The sequence below is a fragment of the Strix uralensis genome, chromosome 2 (genome assembly GCF_047716275.1).
Source record: "Strix uralensis isolate ZFMK-TIS-50842 chromosome 2, bStrUra1, whole genome shotgun sequence".
Taxonomy (NCBI): Eukaryota; Metazoa; Chordata; class Aves; order Strigiformes; family Strigidae; genus Strix; species Strix uralensis.
This window is the reverse complement of record NC_133973.1, coordinates 57,910,761-57,937,228: the sequence shown is the minus strand read 5'-3', so window position 1 is coordinate 57,937,228 and position 26,468 is coordinate 57,910,761. Positions and strand designations below refer to the sequence as shown.

General features: G+C 35.1%; 1 protein-coding gene across 5 annotated transcripts in view; it reads left to right on the top strand.

The window, feature by feature from the left end:
- STS (steroid sulfatase) overlaps positions 1 to 26,468 on the top strand; it is a 115,011-nt gene that overhangs the window by 24,718 nt on the left and 63,825 nt on the right. For 4 of the 5 annotated variants that reach the window (XM_074858872.1, XM_074858871.1, XM_074858874.1 and 1 more), the window contains 5 exons: positions 473 to 625; positions 2,284 to 2,405; positions 5,000 to 5,122; positions 10,839 to 11,262; positions 19,735 to 19,871. In XM_074858872.1, the coding sequence (XP_074714973.1) occupies positions 480 to 625; positions 2,284 to 2,405; positions 5,000 to 5,122; positions 10,839 to 11,262; positions 19,735 to 19,871 (952 nt within the window). In that variant the 5' untranslated portion in view covers positions 473 to 479. The remainder of the gene's footprint in view (positions 1 to 472; positions 626 to 2,283; positions 2,406 to 4,999; positions 5,123 to 10,838; positions 11,263 to 19,734; positions 19,872 to 26,468) is intronic. The other variant, XM_074858875.1, reaches the window with a different exon arrangement.

The window sequence follows — 26,468 nt, the reverse complement described above, 5'->3', positions numbered from 1 at the left end:
ATTTAGTTCAGTAGCAGAATTGATGAACTATTTTTCTGCAATGAACCTTGGAAATTTTGGTCCTAAATGATTTTAGATTCTGTGTTCCTCAAATCACATTTATACCTGAAAAATAAAAAACCTTATTTGCTCTCATGATTTATTGCTGTATAGTATGCAAATGTATTGTCGCTGAGGTTGTAACTAGTTCTTTATTCGTCTTTATTTAAAGGTTTCATCTGTGTAAAGGAATAGAAGGAAAAATTAGGTATATACTAAAAGATACATTTTTACTTTTAAGAAATAACAGAGAGAAAATAATGTTAAAAAAAAAATCTTGAGAAAAAATAAAAGCCAAATAAAAATATACAATATAATTTTCTTTTTCTCTTCTACTGTACGATCCAGGGCAATAATAGGACTAAATTAGATTAACAGTCAAATTTTTAAAAAAGTCTATCTCTTATGTTTTCCACCTGTTCTTACATACCAGGAAGAAGATGAGACTCCTTGTATTTCTACTAATTTGCCAGTGTGCCATACACAGTGTCAAAACGCACAGTGCTTCATATCCCAATGTCATTTTACTGATGGCTGATGATCTTGGTATTGGAGACCTGGGATGTTACGGGAACAGAACCTTAAGGTATGATGATACATTTTTGGGGAGTCATAGCTTTATATTTAGTTTTTCTATGGATTTTTAAAGCTAAAAACCCTAAAACATTCAGAGATTTGGTTAGGTTCTTTATAAGTAACCAAAGTTAGTAACCTTCCCAGAGAACAGAATATTCAATCTTTGTTTTCTTAATAAGAAAAGAAGACTTTGATGTATTTATCCTGCTGAAAAGTTTCATCACAAACAGAGAATTGAGCAACCAGCCAAATAAGGGTAGGTCTAGAGAAGCAAAGTATAATCAAGAACTTTCTTTTAAAATATGCATGATGCAAATGCTATGAATTAAGCATATTTTGAAACACTAGTGATTTGAGACAAGCTTACCACTAAACAATTGGAAATAAAGTGCTGATTTTTTCTTTCATTTATCCTCATGGTGTAGTCAATAAATTCATTAAAGCAAATGTTAAAATACCTGAGAAATACAGCAGTGTTCCCCAGTATGATCCTTACTACCAGTTTAGGTATGACAATTGTGTAAACAGTGCAAGTTGTACCTAGTCATTGTGTTTCAGTGGTGCAGAGTCTTTGACCAAGTTAAATAAAAGCTTCAGACTAAAAGTACCATCCTGAAAAATGTTAAATACTCCTGTTCCTGCCAAAGTTAGTTAGAAGTAAAAACTTGTTGTAACTCAAACTCAAAAAAACCTCCTCAATTTACAACTTCTAGTTTTAAACAGGAAAAAAGTATATCCAACACCAGTGCTTGGATCACTCCCCTCACAAGGACCAGAACTGCTCCAAGATCTATGTTCTCTCTCTTTTGACGTTACAGATAGCAAAGAAGTCTGTTGGAAAACTAATGATTCTGACTATTCACATTTAGATGGTGGGAGCACTACTAGTGTGCCTTGAAGTCATGGTCATTAATCTCCCAAGTCAGGGACCTATTAGAGCAGGCTGCAGCTCCTGGCCAGTCTGCATGCCTAGTTTTTTTTCTGTAGAACCAAGGGCACAGGATTTCTTCCTGCAGGAACCAGTTTTCATCTGCATGATGAGCCAGGTCACAGACAAGTTTCCCATGCTGATATGGAAACTTGGATGTCCTCCTGGGTCTAATATTGCAGACATAGTCATATCAGAAATGTAAACATTGTTACTATAGAGCCTAAGACAGAGACATAACCACCACACAACATTACCCCTACCCCAAATGACTTTTGCTGGGGAAAGACAGAAGTGACACCAAGTAGGGAGTAAGGAAGCACAACCTTTCTCCCATCTCTCCTCTCCCCATTGCTGAAACAGAAAGGCCATGTAAGTAGCAAAGTTACATTTCTGGGTCAAGAAATGCATTAAAAAGCATTGCAATACAGTAGTATGTCCAGGTGTCACAGTTTAGTACTGACCATGAAGAATAGATGAAAGTGGGGAAAAAGATTTTTGGCACAATGCCACAGTGTCTCCTTCAGTGTTGACACCTCATGTGAAAATATTTGTCTTAATAGTATTTAGAATTGCAACACCAGCATAGTTTTGATAATTTGCATACAGTAAGTCTTAACTTGATTTTCACATTAATTTTTGTCTCGGATGCCTTGATCTCACCATGCCCATTTCCAAATAATCATCTTTGTGGGTTTTTTGTCTTTTCTTTTTTTTTTTCCCTGCTTATGTGTTTCTAGAACCCCTAATATTGACAAGCTAGCAGAAGAAGGAGTGACACTTACTCAGCATATAGCAGCATCCCCACTTTGTACTCCAAGCAGGGCAGCTTTCCTGACAGGGCGATATCCTATCAGATCAGGTAAAATATTATTATTTTATTTATATATAAATATAATATTTTATATGCAGCAAACTATGCATTTTTTTCTCTGGCTTTTCTTGATATCTTTATCATTACTGGGTTAGGTACTCATTTCAGTGACTAATCAAGCTCAGCAGAGTTGGTCAGCATTGGAAATCTGCCATATATATGGGAAATTTTCACATTTCAGAAGTTAACGCAAAAATAAAACTTTTATTGAGAAAAAGATTTTTCTTTAAATACTGAGGAAAAAAAATCTGATTGTCATTATTTAACGTTAGGAGCAGACAAATTCCATCAACTTCCTCCACTGCCCATATGACCCTAGGCTCTTTCCCTCCCTCCCCAGTTGCATTCAGATTCTCAGGACATTGGTGGGCAGTCTGAGTGTTGAACATCACAGAGATGCATCTAGAAAAACACAATGGAAGAATCCAGTGTAAATCTTTCTGCTCAGACATTTCTGTTTCTATAAAAGCTTTTGGTTTAGACAAATCGTTGTGGGGTTTTTTGGGGGCGGGAGGGGGCAGGAAGGACAGTTCATTAAGGTATTTCAGCAGCCCTTAAAACTAGGAATAAGAAAGCAAAAAGTGTCCCTTCTTTTTAAGTATTTTTGTTCAATATCTACCCATACACAGTGTTAAGTACCCTATGAATACATGCATTTAAGAACTTCTCTTACTTTTAAAGTACCTGATCCAAAGCCCATTTGAGTCAGTAAAGATCCAGTCTGTTTATTTTAGTGTGCTGGGACTGAACCCATCAGTGCTTAGCCATGCAACTTTAACATTCCCTTAACATCATTTTTAGCAAGGATCATTATACATTAATCAGATCACTTGTTCATTAGTGATAAAACATCCTGTCCTTGCTTCTGGGAATGAAAGCAAAGCAAGACTCTAGAGCCTACTTGATAGGTTCGTGCTCATTCAAATCAAGTAACAAGCTCTGCAAAAGTGCCAGCTAATATAACTTGCTAAATTTTCCATTACATTCAGCTGCAAAGGAAAATTTTATATACCTGTTACAGCTATATTGCTATTAATATTTACTGTAGGTAAAGCCACAGGTCACTTTCCATTATGATCCTTTTTCTGAAAAATTAGCATTTGTACTGATTTTTTCCTAACTGATCTGCTCTCAGTCATACCTAATCATTTCTGTGTAGGTGCAAAAATTGAACTTTGTCTTAATTAAATTACGAAATTGCTAAATATGGACTACTTCCAAACATCAGTGAAGAACTAGTAAAGGTTCATTATAGAAGATACTAGGATCATGATGTGGAGAAAAATGTTAGAAATTTAAAACGCCTGCTAGCAGGGCTGAAGAAAAATATTCCAAAATGGAGTATTTGATGAGACAGAAACTCAGAGTAAGGTAATGATGGAAAAAAAAAAATCATGGTTCTGTACTTTCATTCTGGTAACTTAAGGGAATTACACTGATTTCAGTTACAAGAGATTGAAGTATGTAAAAATAAATATAAATAAATGTATAATAAATATAGATATGTATAGATGACTAAAACTACCTAAACTGTTGATCATAAAGCTAGCTGGGGTGAAAAACTGAAGTCAGCATTTGAAGGGTAGGTTGAGCTCTCTTTAATAAACCAGTCTAACGAGTCTTTTTCACATCTAACCACAAGGGATACCTGAGGGAAGATTCTGGTTGTCTACATCAGTCACGTAACTTTCACACTGCAATCATCCACTTGCATAATTCAGACTTCCTGGAGATACATCTGCACAGATTTGCATAGATATTCTGTGTTCTGTCTGTCTATACTCAGAGCCAGCTCTCATTTGGAATCCTAGTAATCTAATTTTCATGAACCTGAGCTCTCAAGTTCCTCATCCTGAGAGTAGTTTATAAGCTCAAGTTTGTGTTCCTCAGACTCTCAATATATAGAGATTATATGCCTTATTTAGATGTTGTCTTGTTAGCTGATACCTGATGCTACATTAATGCACTCTGTGTGCATTGAATCATGTGTCTTCATGCTGTTGGAGCACTGGTCCTCTCCCATCAAAGCTGAGTGCCCTAGCCACTCTCTTTCCAGAATCAGACTCTCTCTTACTCTTTTTTGACCTCATGATATTTACATGCCCAGCTGTAAGACTGCCCTGTTTCAACTGCCTTCTCTCAAATAACCTTAAAGGCTTGTAGAAAACCGTGTATGAGGAAAGTGAAAGTTCTGAGAGTAGAACTTGGGAGTGATTTTGCTTAGTTCTCAGCTCCATTCCTTCACCATGTACAAGAAAAATAAATTATGCAAGCTCAACTTCTTTCAGATATGTTATACCTTAGAACATCTACAGAAGGGGCTGCAGCTGTTTAGGTGATGGGGCTGGCCCCATGGTTATAAGCAGAGAATTTTTTCTCTGCTTCTCAGTTTCTGGTGTCGATACAGAAAAGACCTCACTTAGCTAAATGGATGATTGTATCTGCCACTCACAACATTTAATGTCTGGTGGTAGTATGTCATTTAAGTGATACCACCTAAAACAAAAAAGTACATGCAGAAAGAATGAATGGAAATTGTTTCACTATATTATCCACATCTCATTCATTTTCATTGTATTTAGGAATGGCTGCTTTCTCACGAGTTGGTGTCTTCTTATTTTCTGCCTCTTCTGGGGGACTTCCTTCTGAAGAAATAACTTTTTCCAAACTCCTGAAGCAGAGAGGTTATGCAACAGCTCTAATAGGTAAAATTGCATACATGTACAGCTTTTTTTTTTCATTCATTTCAGTCAAAAGAATGTTAGCTTTCCATATAGGCTATTAAGAGTCTGCATTCAGGTTTTTTTCCCCACAGCATAATGAGTTTATTTTTCTGGCACAAAGCTGAGCACATTCCCATGCCTGTGTGAAACACTAATCAGCTAAGTATGTCTAATTTACTTGTGTAGTTATAGTCTCATCGTGCAAGGTACTGAAGAAACATGATGAACAAATTAAAAATTAGTCAAGCTCTTTAAAAGTTTTCAGTATAAATAAGAATTCGATTACAAGAGAGAGACAATGAGGGATCGATTGCAGAGTACAAGTCGGCACAGTAGTGGGATTAATTTCACCAGTTTTCAAATATCCATAAAGTAGATAATATAGTATCTGGGCTAACCATCTGGATTCTCTTCTTAGTAATCAGACAGAAATGGGCATTTCTAGGAAATTTGTCGCATCCTGTGGTAGATGTTTAATATAAAAATGTGTTTCTTATTATAAAGATAGTTCAGACAACTAACTGCAGTATAAATATCCAGTGATAGGTAAAAGGAATCCCACTAGATGAATATTAAGCAGATTTGGAATTAATATCATAAAGGTATAGCATTTAAATAATATGATTTTTTTCCCCCCTCATTTGGCCACTGACTTATTCAACACTGCTTACATTTTAGAAGATTTTTGTGAAATACAGCTTGTATTACATAATGTATTTCTGTACTGGAATTGCCAGGAAATAGTTGTTTGGAGAACATCATACTGGAATGTTACTAAATTAATTTAGATGATGGATGCACCCAATTTGATTTTTAAATGTAACAAAAGCTTTCAATTTGGGGAGTACTTTTTGTTTAAAAAAAGCAGTCTGTTTAGCAAGCCTAACAATTCACACCACTGTTAAAAAAACTCTGTATTATATACATAGAGCTAACCAGTGTCAATGTTTCTAACTAAAAATCCTACTTAGCTATACCCCAGTCTTAGAAAGTGTAAAATACCTTGATGTCCTGAGAGATTCAAACCAGAAAACTAGAAAATCTTAGCAGAAGTATATTTAGTGCAGGTGTATTTGAACCACGGTGCAAAAAAGCCGTTCATAATTTGTCATGTTCATGGTGGAGTTAATTCCTATTGCTTCATATTCAGTTAAAGACTGCAAAAAAATACTTTTTTCTGTTTGTAACAAGCACTGCAATAGAAGTAATTTTCTGGGACTGACCTAGTTAATGTTCTTTTTTTGACTACTTTCACTGCAACATGACAGCTTGCCACTTAGATCTCCAGAAGTTATCTCCATGATGCTTAATGAACAATTCTTCCAAGTGGCCTGAATGATAGCTATGAAACCATAAGATGTAATTTTACCATATCCTTAGAGTACAATAAAGGCTTCCAAAAATCAAGAAGTGCATTAAGGATAAAGCATATGTAAATGACAAAAAGAAAAATTACATAGATTTGAAGACTAGATAGGCAGACTCTGATACCCCAACCAGCCCATTTTCTGCCTCTGCTGGTATTCTTATCACATTGTATTGGTCTAGGTCAGGGAGTCTTTGCTTGGTTTAATCTAACTCAGCAGTTCCCAAACAATTAATTGTCAAATCCTGCACCGGTGATGGATTGGCATAAGGGTAATTTGAAGCCTTTCAGTTCCTCAAGCCTGTACTGTCACTTCTCTTTTTTTTGCCAAGTTTCTCTCCCCTTTACTCTCTGAGGACATTTTTTTCTTCCTTAAATGCATTTTCCCTTCTTTTTTAATTTTATTCCCTCCTCTGAATATATGCTTCCTCTTGCTTGATACATCCCTAAATATATTTTAGCTATAAATCTACTTTATGTATACACTTTTTTACCTCATCATTTTTCCCCTGTGACACAAAGAAGGTGACATCCAATAGATTTGGCAGGAGGAGACACAGTCAGGAGATCTGCAACAAAACCAAATTTTCTCAAAAAAGGCAGATGCATTGAATATGTAATATTTCATCAGTTAAGGATCCTGGAGCTTAGCAAGAAATGTTGATGTTTTGTAGGAAATAGCTATTCATAATGCAGAAATTCCACTGAAAGTAGATTGGTGTTATTTTAACTATGCTATACGCAATTACAGTTGAGTACAGGTCAGCTTTTCCTCACTACTGTTATCCAGTGTGTTGTCTAACATCAAGAGAAGTTTAAAATCCACCTATGTAGCTTATCTCTAAAGTTTAAAATATTAATGGATAAAGTGGGACTTGTATCTTTCCTCCAGAATGAGGTGTTGTAATATTTGGACACATCACAGTAGTGGTGTGTCCAATACAAGATTGGTCAAGTCTATGGAGTAGGATTAATAGAACAGTTATTAATAGAATGGCTTAAAATCTGACCATATTAATAATATATGCATATATACATTATATTATTATTGCTATGAAATTCATATAAATATATTTCTTTGAGCACATAAAATATTTGTTTGCATCCTGCTCTGCATCTTGCATCTTCCTGTTTATATGAAGAGCACAAAATCATACCAAAAGAAATATATAATTACATACAACTCAGTCTTCAGATTACTCCCTTTTCAACTGTCTGAGGGAAAAGTAGAGAGAAAATGTGAATTTTTGCTGCTTTTTCAGCATTCTGAATTCTGAAAACCTGAGTTCCAAATGAAGTTTCTTGGCTGAATAGGACTTGCCTCTCATTTCCACTTGCCTTTCATTGCATTGCTTTTGCTCTGCAGAAATCTTAATTGTGGCCAAAGGAGAGGGAAAAAAGCCTAGGTCTCAAACTATTAACATACTCATAATTTACAATTAACAGCATAAATTTCACTCAAAAGCTTGGTAGCATCTGCTGAAATGCATATGATGCTTGTGTGAAGTGTCCATGCTATGAAGCTTCTCTTGGCAAAGAGGTGAGAGCATTTTGCACTGCTCTCAGATTCAGAAGGGCCCCAGAGTGTAAAGCACATTACAATAATCTGTTGAAACGCTAGCTTAAGGCAGGGGTTATTGTCACAAGGAATGAAACAAAATGTGTTGTAGACCCAATCATCACTTGCTTTTTAAGAGTAGCACAGGGTATCAAAACCCTCTATCTTGTCAGCCATTTGAGAATGGCAATTGTGGCTTTCCGTCACAGCTGGCTATATAATTAGAGCAAGTGCTTCTGTTACTTTTCCCAGCTAACCTGCTGTCTGCTTTGTTTGACTTAAGTTGCTTCTGAACAAATCTTTTTTTGAGGCCCAAGTTCATCCTGACATTGAAAAATTTGTTGTGCTTGCTAAAACCCTTTCAGTAAAAATAGGTTCTATATTTTCCCCTGTCCTAATTTGTTGTTGCAAGATTCTCTATCCTGGCTTGCAATGTCTAGTTTTATTGATATCCAGTTTAAACAAATGTCTTTATATCATAATAAAGTATATTTAATTTTGAGGGGTTTATTTTTCATATTTTTTTACTGAATTATAGATGATTTGAAATTGACAACTCACAGCAAAGAATTAGAAATGAAAGCTTTAAGATTATTTGTATTCGTGATTATAAGCCTGTACCTTTATTTCAGTTATGTAACTTGATGGGAGTTGTTTCATGCTCACCTTGCTACACATCTGGCTTTGTGATTATTCCATAAAGACAGTCATGTAAACCTAAGAGAAAACACTTTATTGTGAGAGAAAGCATTTATTTTCCAGAGTCTGTGTCTTTGCTTGCTGGGTATGAAATTCAGAGTTACAGTCTTAGCTAGCCCTTTATGGCACCATTATATCATCTAAAAATTCAGTACAGTGATCTGCCTTGCTGTTTTTGTAATCAGCCACAATAACATTCACTGGACCACATCAAAAGTAATGACAGGAGCCATTCTGCCCACAGAAAGCAGAACACTGCCTCAGGTGAGGGGCCATCTGACAGTAAGTGGGAAAACTTCCTATGGAATGAGAAAGCTGTAAGAGGCCTCCATTTCACTGGCACATAAGCAGACCTGAAAATGCTTTTATACCTGCTTCTCTATGATATACGGAAGGTATTTCTAACCTAAGACCATCAAGAGATGTACGAGGAGACCTAGACTCAACTAAGTATTCAGTTAGGCTCAAGATTTTTATGGTGTTTTTCTTCACCTTTACTGACAGATAAACTTAGGCACATGATGTTCTCATCCCATACCTTAGTTCTGTCGTTTGTGAAAGAGAAGTTATGACATTGAGCCTATTTGCTAGGTACTATTTGAAATAATCAGAACTGACCCCCATCTTCACCCTCTTTAGTACTGCAGTACCCACATTTGTCATTGCCAAAGGCAGAAATGCAGGATGAATATGCTGCTCTCTAGACCCAGGAGATGCTCAGGACTGCCTGCATCAGGACTCTTTCTTACGGACGTGTAAAAGCTGGGATAGTTGGGAAGGGGGAAGAGTCTATATATGCCTTTTTCCTTTCATGTGCTTTGTATCATGTGTATCTTGAAGTCTCCAGAACAAAATATTTCAGATTTTTTGGGGCTAAGTTATGGGGTTGAGTACTTACTGGGTTTGTGGGGTTTTTGTTTATTTCTTTTAAGATCACAACCCCTGAATTATGCTGGCGACATTTAGGTATTTGACTCAGAAAAAATACATAAAATTTGGCCCAGCAATATATATTGTCACCTGTTTTGTCAAGGATGACATGTTTTATCAAATACCTAACACATTTCCTTGCTGAGACCAAAGAGCATAGTTCTAGCCATAAATTATGTCAATAGGCTTAAGTTAATTTGAATTTTTTTTAATTATGCATTTGAATTAAAAAAGCAGCTACCAAACAGTTAGCTCTGTTGCACTAAGTGGTGCATAAGCATATCATAAGGGGTTGTACCTGAGTCATAGAATGGATTACCTAGATACTTACTGTAATCAGCATGAACATAGATTATGATACTATAATGCAAATCAGACTCACTGTTTTCTTGTGTCAGTCAGTGTCCAACATCACTGAGAATTAGAGTGATTTCCTAGTGAGACAAAATGCTGTGAGAGATAGTATTTGGTGGTAATTTACTTGTCACTGTTGTTTCTTTATATATATATATATATATATAAGTAAAATATATATATAAATACAAAATAATCTCCCTCACTATATGTACATGTATATAGTGAGGGAGATTGGTGATTTCAGAGATCTTGAAATCATTTAAATAATAAATGCCGTGGTAATTTCACTATTCTTGATTATTTCCTGTTTGTTACTGTTTTCTTTTTTCTTTTTTTTTAACTTGTCAAATGTGAATGATTTTCCAGAAAAAAATCAGAAAAGATATTTTGTAACTCCGTATTGGTTCTTCCTAAGAAAATAGTAGCTGCTACAAAATGGTATTTTCTAATGACTACTTAACTACACATGCACAAAGGCTTCATTTTCAAAGTTAACTACCTGTTGGGGCTCTGTTGCTCTTCAGTGACCTGCTAGCCCGCTCAGAATTTAATGGTCTCCATTAGGAGCAGTGCCAAACTATTTCTAACTAAAACGAAGAGGCAGACATGAAACAAAGTCTTTGATGAAGGCATAAAGAAAGATTAGATAGAAAATAGGGATCCACACAATAAATGCTGGGATCAGGAGGATGTCAATCAGGTAGTGACAGTTTCATGTTTGGAATAGTGCATATAATAAGTTTGATGATTTAACTACAGAAATGCTCCTTGTCCTTCTCTCTTCGTAGGAAAGTGGCATCTTGGGATGAACTGTGAAAGCAGTAATGACTTCTGTCATCACCCGCTCAGTCATGGATTTGATTACTTTTATGGGCTTACCGTGACCAATTTTAGAGACTGCAAACCTGGACAAGGCAGCGTATTTTTAAAAGGGGTTCAGAAAACTCTTGTCATCCCAATCCAAATTGCTGGAATCACCCTGGTCTCTTTGGCAATAGTGCAATACGTTGGCCTCCTCAAAGTACCTTTCCAAGCATTGGGTTACTGCTTGATAATAACCGCTATTTCACTTGCGGTTTTGATTTTTTTCTTTTATCATTTTCGACACTTGAATTGCTTCTTAATGAGGGACCATCAGATTATCCAGCAACCGCTATCCTATGAGAACCTGACTCAGAGACTGACAAAGGAAGCTGTGCAGTTTATAGGAAGGTGGGTTTCTAACTATGTTATAAGTTAATTCTGACATTTCACAATGACAAGGCTTCTGAAAAAGTAGGAAAAAAATGTGAACTGGTGGGCATAAGGAATATGTCATTATTTATCATCATCATTTTTTTCCTTTAAAAGATGACTGAAGTTAATCGTTCTGGTGAAAGTGACTGTATTTTTCTATCAGCTATGTCATTATTTTCTCTATAAAAATGAAAAACTATTTATGTTTACATGTTTCATAAAAATTTGTCAAAAAACATCTGACTTTTTTAGGACTTTGATTCTTAAGAGTTTCATGTAACTTGAAATATGAAAAATCTTTTGTGGTGTGACTTAATTATGTGAAAGCACAATGCAGATTCATAATCCATGACTTTTCTGGAATGGGAAACTGCTCTTCATCATTGGTTTGATGCATCCATTAAATGGTATTGAAAAGGCCAATTTTTTTTAAGATGCTGTCATTTTAGATGCCTCCACTTTTATGACAGACTCATTTTGAAAAGATTTGATTTATAGAAGTTAGGATTTTTTTTTTTTTTTCTGAAAGCAATGATTTTTTAATAACCATCACACTGGGTCACCTAAATATTGGATATACAAAATCATCCTAAGTCATTCTTCATTTTTGCAAAGTTATCTACTTTGGTGTAATTGTTAACACAGGGCTTTCAATGGATCAAATCATAAAAGTATACATTTGTATATTCTGAAAAAGAAATAGATATATTTGGAGCAAAAAATTTTATCCATTTCACTTCTTGAAAAATATGCCGAAGTATTTTTCTCAGTCACTTTTGAAACAGATTGCACCATTTCTAAAAAAGTTAATCAAAAGTAAAAACATAGTTCTAAGACATAAGAAGTCTCTTAATTACTATTCTGAAAAGTATGTACCAGGTTGTTACTGTGAATACATTCACATGGTATCATTGCTGAATGAAAACTTATACCAAAGAATCAGAGGTTAAATTTTCTACTTAATGACTGCATGCAGTAGTCATCAAGACTGTTAGCAAGAAAAAATATTTATCTAAAATCTTGATCTCATACTGCAATTTTTCTATCATTTCTATCGTTATAAATATTTGATGTGGCCATCTCTCCTCATCATGCAAAAAAAAAAAATTATTTAAGTAAGTCTTCCCAGCAGTCAACATTCTCATGAGTATTTATAAATAAACTAAAACATCTTTATTTTGTCTTGTCAATGGTGATAAAGATGCCTTCTCATCTACATTCTAATTAATTTAATAGAGAAGTACTTTGTTTACTACAAACACACACAACCCCCCTTTGAAAATTGTTGAGAGGTTATTTGCTTAGTGACCAGGCATTTGGTGATTTTAAAAGACTGTTGGCAGATTCTTCAGTGATTTGCAAGTATGTAATGTGCCTGTAGTGATTCATAATGTCTTGGATATCTCTGAAATCTCATTGATTTCAATGCAGTGACAATAAAATGGTAGCTCCAAAACAGGTGAGTTCAAAACTGGAAATCAATGCTAGAAAATTTAACCTTATTAGTATTCATAATATGCACAGTGTTATTGTATAGCTTTGTCAGTGTTTAGAGCCAGCATCTATCATCTAAATCAGCATAGCTTTGTTGACTCAGCTGGAGGTAAGCGTCTTTACATCAGCTGGGCACTTGGCCCCACTTCTCAATGTAGTTTCCAGACAAAAGTGATATTAAATTGAAGTCAAGGTTAATAGCACATATTTGTAATTTACAATAAACTTTGTTACAGGAAAGCTACAATTATAATGATAATTATAACCCAGACAATTCAGAATCAATGTTGAATTAAAGAACATCCAAGCTTGTTAAGATATTGAGAAGCAATTAGGGCATTCGAGCAATCTTAACTGTGCCCTGTAGTGAATTCACATACAAAGTATATGACCATAAAACTTGCTCCTGGGGATAGGAGTAATTACATTAATAATCACTGAACTGATCTGGTCCATATGTAAGTGGGAGCAACAAAATCAATATTTGCTTTGACACACTGTTTCTGACATCATATATTTCATACCTGTCAACTCCAGTGCACCAGTAGACCATTGTTTTTATGACTAGTCTACTGACTTTGGCCATTTGTAGGGGAATGGCCGTCAAGAGGCAGCCAGGTTGCATCAGCAGTCAGACATCTGGCACTCGTAAGTGAAGAGCCACCAGGTTTTTGGAAGCCATGGATGCTCAACAGCATTCCTGTCATTTCACTTCTTTCAGGGAGCAGTCTCCTTCCACCTTCCTTTAGCCACACGTTTGACTCAACACTTGATGTGTCATATAGGCTTATTTTGTTTAGATAATACAATAAGTAGCAAGCTCAGTCTTGTACACCAGTAATCCTTGTGCGCAAGTATACCAGAGTTCAAACAATCCTGAATTTAAAGAATTCAGAGTAATTCACCTTAACTGGTTCTTAACATACATTTTTATCATCAAACTAAAAGTCATCAACTATTGTGCATGTTTTGATTGGTTAATTATCTTTACAATTAAATATATGATGGAGTTTCAATCTTCAACAGCACTGGTACTTCCTATATAGCCCTTTTATGCTATATTTATATATAATGTATATTAATATATACATAGTTATGTAACAGTTACAACATAAATGTTTTCTCTATGTAAGTTTATTATACCTAGTACCTATATTACATTTATAAGTTCTTCAGTGTTTAGGGGATGGACTTTCTGACATTATTCTCTTTTCTAGCTATTTTTCAGTCATATTGTCAGCTTTATGACTTCTTACCACATCTGATAATTTCTTCATAGCATATAGCTATGTGCTGTTATACTTTGGTGTGTTTTTAGGAGAGGTGGTATTGTATTTGTTCTCACTTAGTCTAGTATATGTGTATTACTGTTTTCATTTGTTCCTAGGTAGACTGAAAGAGAGCAAATACAAGATTCAAAGCTCAGAAATGGCACTGGAGAAGAATATATACAATTACAAACATCAGATGCAGCGTGTGAAAGCAAATACTACTAATTTAGTTGTTCACCCTAATTGTAGGTGGGCAGGTCAGCTCAGTGTATGTTAATTCTAATTACTTTTTCCCAAGAGCAAGTGTGTGTACATATTGTAAACCTATCAGAACACTCTGTAGACATTACAGTGTATTTGAAAGTCAAATGCATGCTAATTATTTCATGTTAAGTTCAATGAGGTTGTCACTCATACATCTTCAGCATGTTCTTTAATGACCAGCTGCACAGACAATCCAAATTTGAAAAATGCCAGAGACCAATTTCTAATGTATCAGAATTAACAACACAGAAGTGTCACACTACAATACAGAATACCTCTCTGACAAATTCATATACCTGATCACAATTAATAACAATGTTTTTAAAAAATCCTAATGAAATCTAACTTCTCAAAAACAGTATTTGCATACAAACATGTTTATATTCAGAACCTATGGTGAACATAAAGTTGAACAATTTTAATGCTATTTTTTTTGTCATAGATTGCATAAGCATAATATTAAAAATCTGTGATGAAAGTTAATTTTTTTTAATCTATTCTATTTCAGTTCTTGAAACACAACACATATTCAGATTTTTTTCATCTACTTCAGCAGACTGTGGTTTAGAGTTTTCCACTAGGTATGAAGATCAGGCAGTTCTCATCTTGTACTGGAGTTAGAGTTCTGAAATCAAGTTGTTTTATGTATCCTACAAGAATATTCCTTATACTTTACAGCAAAATACAAATTATAGAGAAGAGTTTATGCGTCTTTGTATACACATGATGTATATGTGGACATAGATTAAAAAAGGGTAGTAACTTATAGACCATAACAGGGTTTCTGTGTTGGGTTTCATCCATTTTTCTCAGACCTCTGCTTATTCCTTTTGAACAAAAAGCTAACAGGAAACAGATGTGTAATCTTATACTTTAGAACCATTTGAAAATGAAAGATTTAAGTAATTTAAGAATGATTAAGCACCTAACTAGTTTCGCAATGAGTGACAGCCTGCACTGTAAATGGAACACTTCTAAAAAGCAGTAGATTTGTATACTGGGCTCCAAAGTTTTGTGGAGGAAGGGGATTTAGTAATGAATATAATTATTTATTTTCTTTCCCCATGCTTATGAGAATGTACTTTTTGAAAGGGAGAAAAAAGGTTATATAGAAAGGAAATAAAAACATATATGAATTGTGTACCTTAAGTATTTAAAGGAAGAAATAGACATGAAAATAGAGATGTCAAAAGTATCTTGTCTATTTGCATGGAAAAATCATTTCACAAATGCATTTATAGCAGTAACACATCCTATTTTTAATATCTTCTAGATAGAGGCAGATTTTCCTTTTTTTTTTTTTTTTTTTTTTCCCCTTTCTCATTCCATTTTCAACACCTTTTCTGATTTTGATAAGTTACTTCCAAGTGGTCTGGAGTTCTTTTCTGATTTTGAAAAATTTGGAGAATATGAGATCTGTGCTTTAAGGTGTGTCTTTTAAATGAGTAAGACAGAAATGCTTATTCATGGTTTCATTAATTCTAACAAGGATTTTAGCACTGTTAGCAGTCAGAACAAAACAAAATCCAGCTTGTAGGACAAAGTCCTGCTTTGATACAACTAAGCCAAAGTTTACCTTTTCCTTCTGGAGGAATGAGAAGGCTTAATGAAGTGCATTCAGCCAGTCCTGTCACAAAGAGTACTGTCTAATTGGTGACCTAATCTGGAAGTAGAAGAGGGATCCATGGGAAATAAACATTGAATGAATATATCCATTGCGGGGGATATTGTATAAGAGTGTTTTTAGTAAAGGGAGAATTACAGGGAAGGAAAAGTTAGGTTTGCATCTGCCTGTGTAACACTGTAACATATTTGTGCTAAAAATGTATCTTCATATTATATACTTAAGCATTTTTGTTTTCTTTCATTTTAACTGTGACTGGTGTACTGTCACTATGTGAAAATTCCATATTCATACACGTTCAATAAGTTTTATTAAATTATAACTATTTATCCTTATAAGAGGTAATATATTTTATCTCTATGTCTTTTTCAAATAGTTCTTTGCAGGCTATTTTGGTCTTATGGGTGCATTAGCTGGAATTTATAAGACTTTGGGGATTACAGAAACAATTGTAAACCCAATTTTAAAACATCACAATGTTTGTCCAGTTCAGGCAAAGCCAAGTATATCTACTTTTGTAGTCAGCTGCTGTGAATCGTAGTACCTCCACTGGTATAGGGTGTGTAGTGGTCTAATGGGTTAAAAATATGTACTTTATAACAGAATGTGAGGATAATTTCACATCTACAGGGGGGAAAAAAAAAAAAAAAAAAAAAAAGTCGTTCCAAAAGATCGTACTTGTAATTATAATAAAGTTATAGTAAACATTATAATAAAGTTTAATTTAGAATTTCTTGTGAAAAAGTAAAATGGATCCCTGTCATGGTGTGTTCCCATTTCATTTCCAGTACAGAATTATAACTGAAATCTCAGTTTGATTTGACAAGTTCAGGCCAACAAATTCAGAGCTTGACCTGTTGGTCTGCTGCAGTGGTCTTAGTTTAACATCAACACACAGAAAAGCAAACAAAATTACCCAAGGTGTTTTGAGTGCAGCAAGCATTTAGAGCAAAACTGCAGGAAAAAAAGTTAAAAGACCCGTGTGTGAAGCAGAAAGGCAGATTAGTTGTAACTTGCTCTCTCACCCACTTTAAAGCTGTGTTTTACAGCTCAAGCCTGAACTGAATCCTTGAGTAATGTGAAGGCTCCTCACTCTAAAAAAGAAGAACCTAGTGCTTTGCAATGCAGAGGAGTCACCAGCAACGTGATGCTTTTAGATGTTTTCAAGATCAGTTAAACACACATTAAAGAATGTCTTATGTCAGATGTGTGTAATGTCTCTGACTACTCAGTAAATTGAAAAGACTGTGTGATTCATGTTAGGATAAAAAAAAATTACTATATTTGAGTACGTGAATCTCAGATCTTTTGAAATTAAAGTTCCTTGTGTTTGAACTGTGTAAAAGATAGTGGCAATACATTTTTGAAGGAGCTGTTTACTGAAGTGGTTCAGGAGTTAAGCTGTTATTGTCAAATTTCTCTTCTGCCTACTAGCTGATATTGTCATTCCATTTTCAAGGTCATGGTAAAGGTAGTCAGTTATGATTCTCCTCAAAGAGTTTTGGCAGGAGATAAATAGCTGCCTGTGATCTTTTGTAGGATATTAATAGGTGAGAAACTTCTCCACCTGACAGCAAGCTGTCAATCAGAACCTGTCAATCTGAGTTGCAAAGAAAAGAATGATGTAGTGCCCTTCCACATCAATCACTGATTTGATGACTCTTCATGAAAGTTAGATCTTTGTGTCAATTCCACTAAAAAACCCCCCAAAACCCCAAAAAACCCACCCCTGAGTTATTATCTCTTGATAACTGGAGGCTTTTGAGGCTTTTAGCAATACAGGTATACATTTAGAAGTATACACTATCTCTATGACATTAGAACAAGGCAGTTTGCATGAAAAGTAAATTGTGTTTATGCCATTATAAGTATTAAGTAAATTTTTGTGGTGTTTTACCCTAGAATTTGTACATTACTCTCAATTCAGTGAACTGTGTTTAAGGAAGAAGTCAAAGATAATCCCATGCAGTAAAAAAAACCAAGTTGTAAACCAAAAATCAGTTGCCTTGCAGAAATGTTCTTTAATGAAAGGTCAATGTTACATTAATGTACATGTTAAATATTGCACTTTATAAGTATACATCTTTTTTTACTTACAGTGCTGATATTTTCAGTCTTTTTAATTGACTCAGAAGTCTTGTGTTATTTGTTGCTAGAGTAATGAAAGGTTCTCACATGTATGACCTCTCAAATAACAACAAACACAGATTCATGGATAGTGTATCTCTTATGAAAAATACTGTCTTTTCTTTGTTTTTTTGAATCTGTACTAAAATAATACAGAATACATGCACAAATACTTGAAGGGAATTTAAAAATATTTGTTTTCATTTTTCCACGCAAAAATGTTCTGTTAGGTTTTTTTTAAAAAGGAGAAACTTAAAAATGAAGAAAAAGTCCCAGTCAGAAACACACTTATCAAGTAAGTCATCTGGATAAAATTTTCCCAGTTTACGTACTGCTATGTATGCCAGTATAAAAGAAAGCTTTAACCATGCAACTTGTGTAAAAATAGATCAAACCAAGGAGAGAGGAAAAATGGATCGTAAATATACTAGATTAAGCCTAGTTACTTTTCCTCAAGAGTAAAGTATTGATATCAGAGGAATCCCTTTTATTAAAAGACTTTTTTTCAGGTTCTAAAGGTTAGAATTTTCTTTTTCTTCATTTTAAAGAAACTGTACGTGCATGTCTGTATTGTTCCTCCTCTCTCTGAAGGGTGGATGAAGCAACTGCATGAGGAAATAGATAGTTGATGTGAATCACAGGTATTATCCACCACAGATTGATGAGAGAAAATATGGTAAATAAAACCAAAAATACTCTGTAATTAGCTGTGTGCTTTAGGGTGAGATCCAGAAAAGTTTTCTGGGTAGTGCTTTTGTGATTCAACTGATATTTACAATATGCATAATGTACTACAAATGCTGTTAGAGCGTATAGCAGTAAATTTGGCTGGTACTGCACAATTTTAAGTAAAGTTTTATAAATAATGCATAAGAAAAAGTTCTTACTTGAGCTGTGCTTTCACAGTCTGCTGGAACTGATCATAAATATGTTGAGAGATCACATGAACAGCAAAATTTACAGAGAGTCTGTTTATTGCACTCTTTCTTTTGTATCGGTTCAGGAAATAGACTTAAGACAACGGTGACTGTTCATTAATGAGGGGAAAACTATATTAGTATGTACTTTGAGATTACTTATTCTTTGGTACAATGTACTTGTGGTGTTATGTACTGATCACATGCATACACACAGAGAATATTAAATGACAAAAGATTTGGTCATATACCTTAGTCCAGGATAAAGGAGGAAAAGAAGTACTATAATGCTATAATTGTATGTTTGACCCTGGTCCTCATAATAGTCTAGATGATCTGCTTCCATATGACCTTGTGAGGAAGGTAATTCTGTTTCACACATATATGTAGCTCTAAAGGTATGTTTTTGAACAGTAATTTTATTTCAGCTTTTTAATATGTACTTCTAAAGTGAAGAGAGGTGCTTGTAGCCAGAAACTGCTGGGTTCCTGGCTTTAAAAAGTCCTTTTTAATATATATAGCAAACTAATTAGATTTTGTCATTTATATTATCTTTCAATTCAGTATACAGTTAAGAATGGCATTTTTACTCTGTGTGTGTGTGTTCACACAATACTCCTTTTCTTCCTTTTGTTTTTGGGGTTTTTTTGAACTCTACTGTAGAAAGATTTCTTTGTAGAAATTTTATTATAAAATATACTAAGGGTTTGGGGTTTTGTTTTGTTGTTTCTTTTTTTTTTTTTTTTCCCAGGAACACTGATGCACCATTTCTTCTTGTCCTGTCTTATCTTCATGTTCATACTGCTCTATATGCTTCAGAAAATTTCAGAGGAAAGAGCAAGCATGGTTTATATGGGGATGCAGTGGAGGAAATGGACTGGAGTGTAGGTATGTTACATGTGCTTCTAATATCAATGGAGGGAATTCGTGGAAAACTTACATTCATGTCCACCAAATGCAGACTTCTGCATTTTGGATGTCTATGGTATATCTGACATACTCGTCCTTTACACTTAGGGGAAAGAGTAATTCAAAAGGCACAATAGTCTGACCTCTTGTAATATCTATGACCAAATTTATTGTGTCCTACAAAGACCTGCTCTCTTCTTTGACTGTGAAGGTAGTCTATACAGAATGGATTTAGCAGAGATATGGACACCATTAACTGTGAACTTTTGAAGTACAGTAATTAAATCCAACCCCACGAGCTTCTGTGTGTCATCTGGTCTCTGCAGGTTGTCCTCATAAAACAATATACTAATTCTAAAAGTGATCATATGGTATTGATATCAAAATATTTTCAAATAAAGTGACTGCAATATGCACTGTTGGCAAAAGTAGTTTGCTAATGATTTTAATGAGTTCTCTGAATTAGTGAAATCACTCAGGTGATTTCTGTTCCACTTCTGTTCATGAAGAACAGTCAAAAGCAAACAATTTTCCCTTCAGAGCCTTCCATTCTCTTTGAGGCTGGAGAGAAGTTGATCATTACATCTTTCAACAGGCTTCCTGTATCTCTAGATGTATTGGAGTGACTCTCTGATTCCAGAGATAATCAGCTGTGAAAACAACTAACAGTTCATATTTGAAAATAATCATATTGGAGAATAGCAGTATTAAGAGCTAAAGACAAGCTTACATTCCTGCTTCCTACATACCCAAGCCAAATCTGTTCTCAGTACAACTCGGTGCAAATTGGCTTTCTTTAAGAAAGTTTTGCTTCCTTACTAAGTTGCTATAAACAGTTATTTAGCTTTGGTGCATACATATTTTTAAACTATGCAAACATGTGCAGTTAAACATAATGTATATTGCTTTGCATATTTTACATCAAGAAGTCTAGTTGTAGAAGCTACAGGATGAAAGGCAGCACAGCACATTTAATGACTTGTAATATATTTAGTGCAGTATTTGCAAAAATGGGGAAAACCCTTGTGGGAAACTGATACACTTAGGAAGGGTTTTCAGTGTGGGAGATAACAGAAAAAAAACCTCTTTTGTAAATCAGGTTTTGTAAAGAGACAGTGGCTTTCATTCCAATTGTATTACACCCTGAAGCTTTGTCACTTCTGTCAGTGGCTACCAGCATTTGGTAAATCAAATGCTTGCATTAGGTAAAAGTAAGCCTGTGTTGTTGTCTGTTTACATCCACATTGTAGTAAAGCTACAGAGCATTAGCTGGTCTTACTGTCTGTGCTTGATTTTACTACTACTTTTTCTGTTTCATGAAACTTAGCTTATTCCAGCCTAATTGGTCATTTGCTGCTGCCATTACATTTTGCTGCCTCCTTCAGGGTTTAAGCAGCAAGTTGGAAACCAAGGCAGCTGATGTGCTGCTGTTTCAGGCTATTTAATGATGCAGAAGTGGTAACAGATTGAAGACCACTGCTCTCTTCCAGAATGACCACAAGCTCTTAGGACATGTGTCAAAGAAACCAAACTGTAGGACAGAAGCATATTATTAAAACAGCTTGGGATAAATCAGAGCTACAAATATAGTGGTGATAACATAGGAATTTCAAACAAACTCAGATAAGATACACAAGTTTCCTCATGTATTGTCCTTTACTGTTCATGACAGGAGCATCAGGGGCGGTGGAGGTAGTTAAATCAGGAAACAGATCCTTGTCTGTTATTTACTAGTATACAAACATCAAGTATTGTTTCAGCTGGGGGTCTGGTTACTTGGTTTTGCTTATGCCTTGTAAGACTACTCTGTTGACAGATAACATATTTGCTCCAGGAGGCAGAAAATATGTCTAGTTCCTCTGTTACTTTCTCCTCTATTATTAGAATGATGAAAAAACGTTATGGCTGGCATTTCCAAAGGAGTCTGAAGGAATAATGTAGCTTTTTTTAATTTTTTTTCAATTGAAGGGAGTACTTATTTCCATTAACCTCCATTGAAAATTCCAGTCTTTAATACATCAACTATGTCAGACAAAGTAGATTTATTCACTGTACTGCTGATGTCAGTAACCAGCATTTTCTTGGAATGCTTCTGAAGATGTTACAGTAGAAAAGCCAAACAAAATTGTCTGGAAGAGCTGAAAAAGTAAAAGCTATAAGCTTTCTACAAAGGGAGGTTTTATCATTCACTAGACAGAAATTAGTATTTATGCATAGATAAATGTAACTTGCAAAAGCAATAAGAACAAAATAGTCCAGATATAACAATATGCTGCAAAACCTCCTAATTAAAGACAACACAAGCATAGTAAGAAAAAATGAGTGTATGAAAAACTGCATTATAGTACAACATCAGAAGTCTTTGACATCTGGTAGGAAAAGAAACACCAGCTTTAACTCGGTTCTAAAAGACACTTACAATGTGTTATCTGCTGACTGGGAAATGTGGAAAATCTTTGTGGATCATTAAAAAAAAAAGAAAAGAGTAGAAGAGAAGTCACAAGTAGAAGTAGAATTTAGCACTGTCAGGTACCAGTGATGAAAAAGTTATATCAAGATTGGACTATGAGATGCAAATGAAATATTGTTTCTGATTTGAGAGATCAGCTGAAATCAGAAAGAAGACTTTAGCTGCCATTGCAAGAGAAAAAGCAACAGTCTTTTTAGTAAGACAGAGAAGTCCACTCAGACTGAGAATCCTAAATAAAAGACAATTCAATTTTCATTTGTTTATTTATTGAGAATCAATTACCTAATTGGACAATAATTCAATTATAAGGCAATCTCCATGCTACAAGGAGAAAAACCTATAAGACACATGAATAAAATACTCCTTTGAATATTTCATGTTGGTGACTTCTTAAACCAATACTGAAGAGTATGATTACAGTCCATGTCAAAAACATGAAATACAAAGTCTCTGGATAAGCTTTGGGACTGTGTGTGTCTACTGCTTTTGCATACTGATGTGTGCATAACAGAATTCAATGTTTAAAGCATTCACAGTTACAATGTCACTGCATGTGACATGCCTTAGAGATTTATTCTCTGTCTAATAACATTAATTTTATTTCAATGTAGGCTAAGCACCTTATTAACGCTATTAATTATAATTCATATGAGAGCAGATGAAATAATCTTACAGTCTAAAAATAGAAGAAGAAATGATGAATAAATGAATGAATGCAATATTATCCTTTTCTTTCTTCCTCCCTTCTTCCTTTCCTTCATTCCTTCATTCCTGATAGAGGAAGAGAAATGGATATGTTCAGAAATTGTTTTTGATGTAAATTACATTACACTAATTTAATCCAAAACAGATGACTGCAAAGAGTTTTGGAGCCCCCTGTAGACTTGAATGCAAGCTGTGTGAAGACACATTAATTCAACACCACTTTTGCAAATGGCTGTTTATTGTTCTGTTAACAGTAGCAAAACTGCATATCAGTTCTTTAATCCTTTGTGGAACAATCACAACTGAATGGCTTAAGTGCAAAAAAGTCTCAGAAACTGTAGTCTGACACAGGCTAGGTAACTGCAGAGTGGGGGCCTTGTCTGGATATATTATGTGAATGTCCTATAAGCTGAAAAAAACTTAACTGCCTCTCTGCTATGATCTTTTGATCTGTCTTAGGATCAAGTTATGCCAAGAAAATATTACCATCACCTGTTGTTACTTAATTAGAAGAAAAGGAGTGGAAATAAATCCCAGGTATCTTACATGTAACTTTTGTTAGAAATATCTTAAAATGTTTAGTAGAGTTATATATGAAGAGAGTAGCTCCGCAATTCCCCAATACAAGAGGGATATGGCGCTACTGGACAGTGTCCGGCAAAGGGTCACAAAGATGATTAAGGGACTGGAGCATCTCTCCTACAAGGAAAGGCTGAGACAGCTGGGAATAGAGCTCTCTTCAGCCTGGAGAAGAGAAGGCTGAGGGAGGAGAGGGGGGGGCCAGGCTCTTCTCATTGCTGCCCAGTGACAAGGAGCAGTGGCACAAGCTGAAACACAGGAGGTTCCCTCTGAACATCAGGAAAAACCTTTTACTCTGAGGATGACCAAACACTGCACAGGTTGTCCAGAGAGGTGGTGGAGTCTCCCTTCTTGGAGGTATTGAAAAGCCATCTGGACGTGGTCCTGAGCTCCAAGAGGCCCTGCCTCAGCAGGGGGTGTGGGCAAGGTCCCATCCAACCTCAACTCTTCTGTGATCCTGTGAGATGCTGAAGAAATGAAAAAAATCTATTCACTAAAGTCAATTCATATTTTGAAATAAATCAGACATAACCTTTAAAAGTCATTCTAGAGGTACCAAGGAACTCTTCACTGAATCAAACAGAAGCAAGATACTCTCATGATACTATCCTCCTCTACTCCTCTCTTGTGAGAGCCCACCTGGAGTACTGTGTCAAGCTCTGGGGTCCCCAGTACAAGAAAGCCTGGACCTGTTAGAGGAGGGCCAGGAAAATGGTCAAAAGACTGGAGCAATTCTCCTCTGAAGAAAGGCTGAAAGAGTTGGGGTTGTTCAGCCTGCGGAAGAGAAGGCTCTGGGGAGACCTTATTCCTGCCTTTCCATATATGAAGGGGGCTTATAAGAAAGATGGAGAGAGACTTGTTACCAGGGCCTGTATTGACAGGACAAAGGACAATGGTTTTAGACAGCAAGAGGGTAGGTTTAGATTGGACATAGGGAAGACATTGTTTACAATGAGGGTGTGAGACACTGGACCAGCTTGCGCAGAGAAGTAGTGGATGTCCCATCATTGGCAGTGTTCAAGGTCAGGTTGGATGGGGCTTTGAGCAACATGACCTAGTGATGACTGTCCCTTCTCACAGTAGGGGTGTTGAACTAAATGATCTTTAAAGGTCTCTTCCAACCCGAACCATTCTGTGATTCTGTGATGCTATAGTGGTGACAAATTTTGAGGATGCTAATGGTATCTTAATTAGGTTTTCCTTACAGGGAAGTACAGTGCCTAACTTTTTTTTAACTGAAAGTACTTATGTAATTAAAACCTTGTATGTCTGAATAAAGTGAACCTTACCTGAAGAACATTTATGACTTGTCAAAGCATTTCTGATACTCTGCTACCCAACTCCAGGGCGATATATGGCCTATAATGAAATACAGCAAAGCAGAAATAAAGTATACTTAACTGAGAAGGGCCAGCTAGGGTACAATCTAGTAGAACTAGATTATAGAACTAGTAGAACTAACTGAAAATCAGACCATTTTTCACACTGTTTTTCTTTGATTCAGCTGTTATCATGATTAAGAATTGTCTATAAATGTTTATCTTCACACAGTGCTTTCAAAGAGGAAGGAAAGGGCGAAAGCTCCACCAAGTCAACTCCAGATGTTTGTGGAAACATCTAATTTACTTGTTCCATAATTAGATTTCCCACTGTTGTAAAAGAGATGTTATCAATATGTATGCACAGGATTATGCTGCAGCTCTTAATTCCTACAGTGCCTAAATGTGAAATGATAAAAACTAGATGCTTATATGCCTTTTATCTGATGAATGTGTGCATATTTAAATAATACGGGATTGATCACATCCTCTACTTTTAACTTCTATTCAGCTCTGGAATGATGTGAATCAAGGGTCTAAGTGTAAACCATTCCAATTTAATATAAACCATTTTTGTTGACACCTTTGTATTTTTTCTCTGTTTTAATAATAGATGTACCACTGCTTTAGTAATAGATGGAACGCATGTTTTCAGAAACAAAATGAAAACTACTTGTAGAAAATTGCAAAATATTTAGGGGACAGAAAACTGAACTATGCCCACAAGACTTTCTGTAAAATTTTTGCTCTGATGAAGGTATCAGTCTAAAGCATTTACAAAACAGAAAGAAGGGTCCAGATGTTACAACCAAAGAATTCTTGAGGTTCTGAAGCATGTTACAGTCCCCCAATTTTTCAGGTTCTGAAGCATGTTACAGTCCCCCAATTTTTCAGGTTTTATGTGCTTTCATAATAGAATGTGATCTGTCTCCAATTTCTTAGTAGAAGCATTTTCTTTCTCATTTTAAAATAATCATTTTTAACTTACAAGCCTATGAGCTCTTAAACTTGACTTATTATTTTTAATTACTGAGTAACTAAAATAAAATTTTAATATTTATTTCCAGTTATTCTTCCCTAAAGTTGTATCCTTAGATGTTTTGGTTTGGTTTTTTTTTTAATGTTCTTTCCTATATTGAGCAGTAGCTGTCTTCCTTCTGGGAAACAGCATAGTATTGGTAAGTTTCATCTGAAATCTGTGTCTCTTCTTTTGCATATTAGTGGCTGTTATCATGAATTCTTACATCTTTATTTCACTTTACAGTGTTTGTATGCTTTCAACCTCGGTTTAGAACCCTAATCTATTAGGATCAATCTAAAAATGTACCACAGATCTTCTGAGAATTCTGAATTATGCTAAAAATCAAAATAATCATTGATAATATGAAAGCCAAAAAAAAAATCCTATTGCTTTGAGAAAAAAATGAATGAGCTATTCTTAATTTTTTTTTTTTTTCAGAAAAAAATCTTGTACACAGACATGAGCCTAATTTATCATGGCTT